Raw genomic sequence first — 7,009 nt, forward strand, 5'->3', positions numbered from 1 at the left:
ACCATCTCCTTCTGCCTTGTGGGTGCCAGGTGGGGTCAAGGCTTAGCTCCCTGCTGGACCACACTGACAGTACCCTGGTGGGATGGACGGAGGAAGCACCTCTGCTTCCATGGGCAGAGGAAGTGGGATCAGCCCCCATCTCAGCCCCACCAAAACCCCCTGATGCCTGGCACGGGAACAGGAATGTGTCACCTACTTTTGGGAAACCAGGGTAGTGTGGAAGGTCAGCTCTCAGCGTGGCCCTGATGAAGCTGTGGGGTGCAGTTTTTCCGTTGGCATTCGACTTAAGTAAAATGGGTGTTTCCAAAACAATTTTCCTGTTGTTGGGTCACTGTGAAGTTAAGAAATGGTTCCCAAGACCCCTCTTACTTACGACACCAATAGCAAATGCAGGCGTCCCTGAGACCACTGTCAGGTTTGATGATTTGCTGGAAAGATTACAGAGCTCCCTGATCGCAGTTACTCTTGTGGTTATGGTTTATTATAGGAAAAGGAGATGGATTCAAAGATTAAAATCAACCTTGGCAGGAGAATGACATGAATCTGGGAGGTGGAGCTTGCAGTGAGCGGAGATCACGGCACTGCACTCCAGCCTGGGCCACAGAGCAAGACTCTGTCTCAAAAAAAAAAAAAAAAAAAAAAATCAGCCTTGGGAAGAGTTGCAGAGGGCAGAGTCCAGGGGATCACACCTGGAGCTGGTCTCCACTCCCTGGGAGGCGTCCTTTCCTCGGGAGTTGTGGGCAGCATTACTTTCCCAGTGGTGGTGAGTGTCAGCACGTGTGGAGTACTGCCAGCCAGGGAAGCACCCGAGCCTTGGCGTCTAGGGTCATTATTGGTGCTCCGCCACATGGATGTGTAGACTCCCTGCACTGCTGACCTCAGCCTCCAGCCCCTCTGGAGGGCGAGCTGATATCACGTGGCCCCCTGCTCCTGTTCCTCTGGGCCCGAGTCCCCCACTGATGAGAAGGCAGGAGTAGGAGCCCCAGGACACCTCAGTCATTAACTAGTGCGTCACTGCCTCTGCAGGTTCCCAGCAGGATGCCCTGGCTCTGCAAGAAGCTGAAGTGAGAGGCCCGGAGAGGGCCTGGCCCGCCCGGGGCAGGATGACCAAGGCCCGGCTGTTCCGGCTGTGGCTGGTGCTGGGGTCGGCGTTCATGATCCTGCTGATCATCGTGTACTGGGACAGCGCGGGCGCCGCGCACTTCTACCTGCACACGTCCTTCTCCAGGCCGCACGCAGGGCCGCCGCTGCCCACGCCCGGGCCGGACAGGGACAGGGAGCTCACGGCCGACTCCGACGTCGACGAGTTTCTGGACAAGTTTCTCGGTGCCAGCGTGAAGCAGAGCGACCTTCCCAGAAAGGAGACGGAGCAGCCGCCCGCGCCGGGGAGCATGGAGGAGAGCGTGAGAGGCTACGACTGGTCCCCGCGGGACGCCCGGCGCAGCCCCGACCAGGGCCGGCAGCAGGCGGAGCGGAGGAGCGTGCTGCGGGGCTTCTGCGCCAACTCCAGCCTGGCCTTCCCCACCAAGGAGCGCGCGTTCGACGACATCCCCAACTCGGAGCTGAGCCACCTGATCGTGGACGACCGGCACGGCGCCATCTACTGCTACGTGCCCAAGGTGGCCTGCACCAACTGGAAGCGCGTGATGATCGTGCTGAGCGGGAGCCTGCTGCACCGCGGCGCGCCCTACCGCGACCCGCTGCGCATCCCCCGCGAGCACGTGCACAACGCCAGCGCGCACCTGACCTTCAACAAGTTCTGGCGCCGCTACGGGAAGCTCTCCCGCCACCTCATGAAGGTCAAGCTCAAGAAGTACACCAAGTTCCTCTTCGTGCGCGACCCCTTCGTGCGCCTCATCTCCGCCTTCCGCAGCAAGTTCGAGCTGGAGAACGAGGAGTTCTACCGCAAGTTCGCCGTGCCCATGCTGCGGCTATACGCCAACCACACCAGCCTGCCCGCCTCGGCGCGCGAGGCCTTCCGCGCCGGCCTCAAGGTGTCCTTCGCCAACTTCATCCAGTACCTGCTGGACCCGCACACGGAGAAGCTGGCGCCCTTCAACGAGCACTGGCGGCAGGTGTACCGCCTCTGCCACCCGTGCCAGATCGACTACGACTTCGTGGGGAAGCTGGAGACGCTGGACGAGGACGCCGCACAGCTGCTGCAGCTGCTCCAGGTGGACCGGCACCTCCGCTTCCCCCCGAGCTACCGGAACAGGACCGCCAGCAGCTGGGAGGAGGACTGGTTCGCCAAGATCCCCCTGGCCTGGAGGCAGCAGCTGTACAAACTCTACGAGGCCGACTTTGTTCTCTTCGGCTACCCCAAGCCCGAAAATCTCCTCCGAGACTGAAAGCTTCCGCAGCGCCCTTCCCCGCGTGCCCGGAACCTGCCGCAGTCGCACTCCAGTTTTTTTACGGCCTACGATTTTGCAATCTGGGCTTCTTGTTTACTCCACTGCCTCTATCCATTGAGTACTGTGTCGATATTGTTTTTTAAGATTAATATATTTCAGATATTTAATACGAAACGTGGAAGGGAATGCTGGAGTAAAATCTCCCCTCTGCCCGCCCATCTGCTCCTGTGGTTTCTCTGTCTGAGCACGTGGGCGCCGGGAGGGGATGCTGAGGCTGTTGGAGCTGCCTCCAGGGCTCTGGCCACTCAGGAGGAGGGCGGGGCCTGCACTTGAAGTCAGGCCGCACTTGTCTATTTTTAAAACGGTAGCCGACAAATCCTTCCAGAGGGAAAGTTAAGTGTTGTACTTGAAAAGGTCAGTCCTCGGGGTTTCCTGTTTGAAATCAAGTCAGAGGTAAACCGGTCAGTTACAGAAGCAGGAGTTCTAACTCCAGCTGTTGCCGTTAGTGTCTAGTTTATATTGTGGCTATTGAGGCCGGGCGGGTGACTCAGGCAGGTAATCCTAACACTTTGGGAGGCTCAGGCAGGAAGCTCGCTTGACGTCAGGAATTTGAGACCTGGCCAGCATGGTGAAATCCTGTCTCTCTAAAAATACAAAAAACAAACAAACAAAAAAAATTAGTCAGGCGTGGTGGTATGCACCTGTAGTCCCAGCTACTCGGGAGTTCTGAGGTGGAAAGATTGCTTGAACCCAGGATGGAGAGGCTGCAGTGAGCTGAGATCGTGACACGGCACTCTAGCCTGGGTGACAGAGTGAGACTCCTTCTCAAGATAAATAAGCAAATAAATATTAATGAGCACATGGCTACATGGCTATTAAGGCTGGGCACAGTGGCTCATGCCTGCAATCCTGGCACTTTGGGAGGCTGAGGTGGGAAGATCAGTTGAGCCCAGAAGTTCAAGACCAGCTTGGGCAACGTAGCAAGGACCTCATCTCTACAAAAAATAAGAAGGGCGTGGTGGCACACATCTGTAGACCTAGCTACTCGGGAGGCTGAGGAGGGAGGATCACTTGAGCCCAGGAGTTCAAGATCAGTATGGACAGCATAGTGAGACCCTGTGTCTACAAAAAATAAGAAAATTAGCCAGACATGATGGTGCACACCTGTAGTCTCAGCTACTCGGGAGGCTGAGACAGGAGAATAGCTTGAGCCCAGGAGTTCAAGGCCTCGATGACCTATGAACGTGCCCCTGCACTCCAACCTGGGCAACAGAGCGAGACCCTGTTTCTCAATAGACAGAAGATAGATAGGGAGATTAAATCAATAAAATGGAAAGTAAACTGGCTGTTGAGGTTTACAGTTAGCAGGAGTGGAGCGGGTTGGCGTTTATCTCTAGACCACGTTGGGTGACAGTACCCAGCGTCCCTGAGAAGAGGCTCCGTGTGACTGCCTCTGTGGCTTTCTGGTGGGTTTAGCTCCAGTGCCTTCACCTTCAAGGACATGACTGACCTTGAACCCTCAGGTTTGATGGGCCCCGTCTTGGTAAAAGTGTCGGGGAGGCTCTGGAAACACCTGGCTGAAACTCCTTTGCTATTTCTGCTTCTAAGCCGTCGTTGGAGAGACGGTTGCAGTCATTTCATGGTGTCGGGCACCCTGCTTGACCTGTCTTCCTGGTGTGGTGTTTGTCGCCACTGCCCAGTCCCTGGTTGCTGGCCGTGCTCGACTGGGATGTCTCCCCGGTGTCCCCTGTGTGTGGTGTCCCTGTGTTTCTCAGGCTCAGCTAGGTTTGTGTGGGTCTTGGCCGCTGAGTGCCTGCCTGCCTCAGGTCTCCACTGTATTAGACACCTCCTGCCTTCCTTTCTGAAGCTTCACTTTCTTTTATTTTTGTTTTGTTTTGTTTTTGGAGACAGGGTCTTGCTCTGTCATCCAGACTGGAATACAGTGGTTCTACCACAGCTCACAGCAGCTTCAACCTCCTGGGCTCAAGTGATCTTCCCACCTCAGACTCCCAAGTAGCTGGGGTTACAGGTGACGCCCGCCCACCCCGCTCATTTTTTATTTTTAGCCGAGATGAGGTCTCACTGTGTTGCCCATGCTTGTCTCAAACTGCTGGACTCAAATGACCCTCCTGCCTCACCCTCCCACAGTGCTGGGGTTACAGGCCTGAGCCATCACACCTGGCCCCCCAATTTTTTTATGATGAGAAAATTTTTAATTTTAAACATACCATCTTAACAATTGTGAAGTGCACCATCGTGTGACATTAAGCACATTCACACCGTCGTGCCACCGTCACCACCATCATCTCCAGAGCTTTCTCATCTTCCCAAACTGAAGCTCTGTCCCCATTCAGCACTCACTCCCCGTTGGTAGAAGGCAGCAGCTTCTACTCTCTGATTTCCACTGCCCGAGCTCCCTCATAGAAGTGGAGTCGCACAGTATTGGTCCTTTTGGGACTGACGTACTTCATGTCGTGCAGTGTCCCCAAGTTCATCTGTGTCCTGGCAGGTGTCAGAACTAACTTCCTGTCTGAGGCCGAATAATGTCCCATTGTGTGGACGAGGCAAGCTTTGTTTATCTGTTCATCATTGGTTGGACGCTGGCTCGCTTCTGCCTTCCTGCAAAGGTGAATCGAATGCTGCTGTGAACAGGGCATCAATGAATCTGCTGAGGGCTTGTTTTCCATCTTCTGGGCATGGCCCTTGGCGTCTGCCTCTGCTGGAGCACCTCCCCAGGATGCGTTTGTTTATAGGATGTTTAGACGAATGTCAGAACCCGCTGGGCGGTTCACTCACTGAGGGGGGCCCGCGTCCCCTCCATTTCTGCATTCCCAGTTCTCGGTGTGGTTCCTCTGAGCGTTGGTTTTCCTGAGCATCTGAGGTGTTTGCAGGGATGTGGAGGGGTTCCTGGAGAAGACACCACCCACATCCATGCACCTGCCCAGATTCCCGGGCCGTGGTTGGGGCCACTGCCCATGGGGATGACTCCAGATGGGAGAGGCAGAAAAGGGCCTGCTGGGCCGAGGGGAGGCGTCTCTGGGAAGAGAGGGAGGTGTGCGCGGGGAGAACCCGCTCCCTTCGATTCTTCGCTGTTTCTCTGATGTGCAGCACCACGCTGCGTAGACATTTGGCTCTGTTTTTTTCTTTTTCCACTGACACACAGCAAATTATACATTTTATAAAAATTGGCATTGTATGACTGGAAAATTTAACTGTAAACTTAAAACTCCTTTACCCTGTTGGCCCCCATCCTCCAGCTACGTCCACACTTGGAGCACAGTCATGAGAATGACTTGGTTGGGTGTGGAGTCATGTCACAAAGCCCTGTCTCTTGCGTGATGGCTGCACTTCCAATCAGTGGGAGGGCACCTCGCCCGTTCACAGCTAGGCAAGGCCTGGGCCGGGCGGCCTGGCTGCTCCTGGACTCGCCTCCCGGCATCCGATGCTGTGTATTTTCCATCTGCCCCAGGAATTTGACACAGGTGTGACTTGTGGTTGTATGGGTGACGCCTCCCTTCTTTCCTCTTAAAGCATCTCAGGCTTCCTCATTCGCTGATACTTACAATCCCCAGTGGATGTTTAGTGGAGTTTGCTGTAGCGCTCTTGCCACTGATTTGGACTATTGGAAACATTGCAGGTTTGCTTTTGGCCCCTATGTCTTGGTGGAGGGTTAGGGTTAGGATTTGAGTTTATCTTCCCAGTGAGGTCTGAGCACGTCTGTGCGCTGAGGTGGGTGATTTGGTGAAGATGAAGCTTTAACCTAGCTCTGCCACTTGGTAATCGGAACACACACACACACACGCGTGCACACACACACACAAACACACACACACACATACACACGCACATACATACACACACACGCACATACATATACACACATACACAGACATACACATATACACACATACACACACATACACATACACGCACGCATACACACACAGATACACAGACACACATACACATATACACACACATACACATACACACACACACAGATACACACACAGATACACATACACACATACATACATACACATACAGATACACACACATACACACCATACACACACAGATACACACACACACATACACACCCCGGGATATTTTTCTGGTTTCCTTCTTCCAGAGAGTGTGGGAGTTGTATTCCATGTTCCCTCCTGCAAATTCTCCAACGAGACCAGCTGCATTCATTGGGTCCCGGATGGCCGCGCCGCTCTCTCCCCGCCCTGTCTCCTGCCCTCAGATGAGAGGCTGGCAGGGCTGCTGCAGGGGTAGAGAGTGAACGCACGGTGGCTAAGCCCTGGTCCCTGTGAGGGACAGCGACATGGATGGGAGCAGCCGTCTGAGCTTGAAGCTGTGGACATTGTCCTTGTGTGGGTCCAAGCAAAGTGGGTGGCGTGTGTATTTTGTGAATGTGTGGTCCGCTTCCTGGTGCAGACCAGGTCTCCCCAGAGGGACCTTCCTGAGCTGAGCTGCCCAGGGCACCTGTCCCTGGATGTGAGCTGCCTTGGTTGTGCCTTGGTGGGGGGACCTTTCCTGGATCTGTTGGTTCAGCATGATGACAGGTGTTTCCCTATGGCAGGATGCTGGAGCCACACCAACATCCCTAGAGTCTTCTCCCCAGTGTCTCTGAAAGGAAGCCCGGGTTCCTG

At 54.8% G+C, this 7,009-nt stretch overlaps 1 protein-coding gene across 1 annotated transcript in view; it reads left to right on the forward strand.

Annotated features, from left to right (window-relative positions):
* The window catches only part of CHST12 (carbohydrate (chondroitin 4) sulfotransferase 12), a 34,150-nt gene extending 31,155 nt beyond the window's left edge, over positions 1–2,995 (forward strand). The window contains exon 2 of the mRNA XM_011956968.1: positions 1,027–2,995. Coding sequence (XP_011812358.1) covers positions 1,104–2,348 — 1,245 coding nt within the window. The 5' untranslated portion in view covers positions 1,027–1,103 and the 3' untranslated portion in view covers positions 2,349–2,995. The remainder of the gene's footprint in view (positions 1–1,026) is intronic.
* Positions 2,996–7,009: the final 4,014 nt, after the last annotated feature.

Source organism: Colobus angolensis, unplaced genomic scaffold (assembly GCF_000951035.1).
Source record: "Colobus angolensis palliatus isolate OR3802 unplaced genomic scaffold, Cang.pa_1.0 Scaffold43, whole genome shotgun sequence".
Lineage (NCBI taxonomy): Eukaryota > Metazoa > Chordata > Mammalia > Primates > Cercopithecidae > Colobus > Colobus angolensis.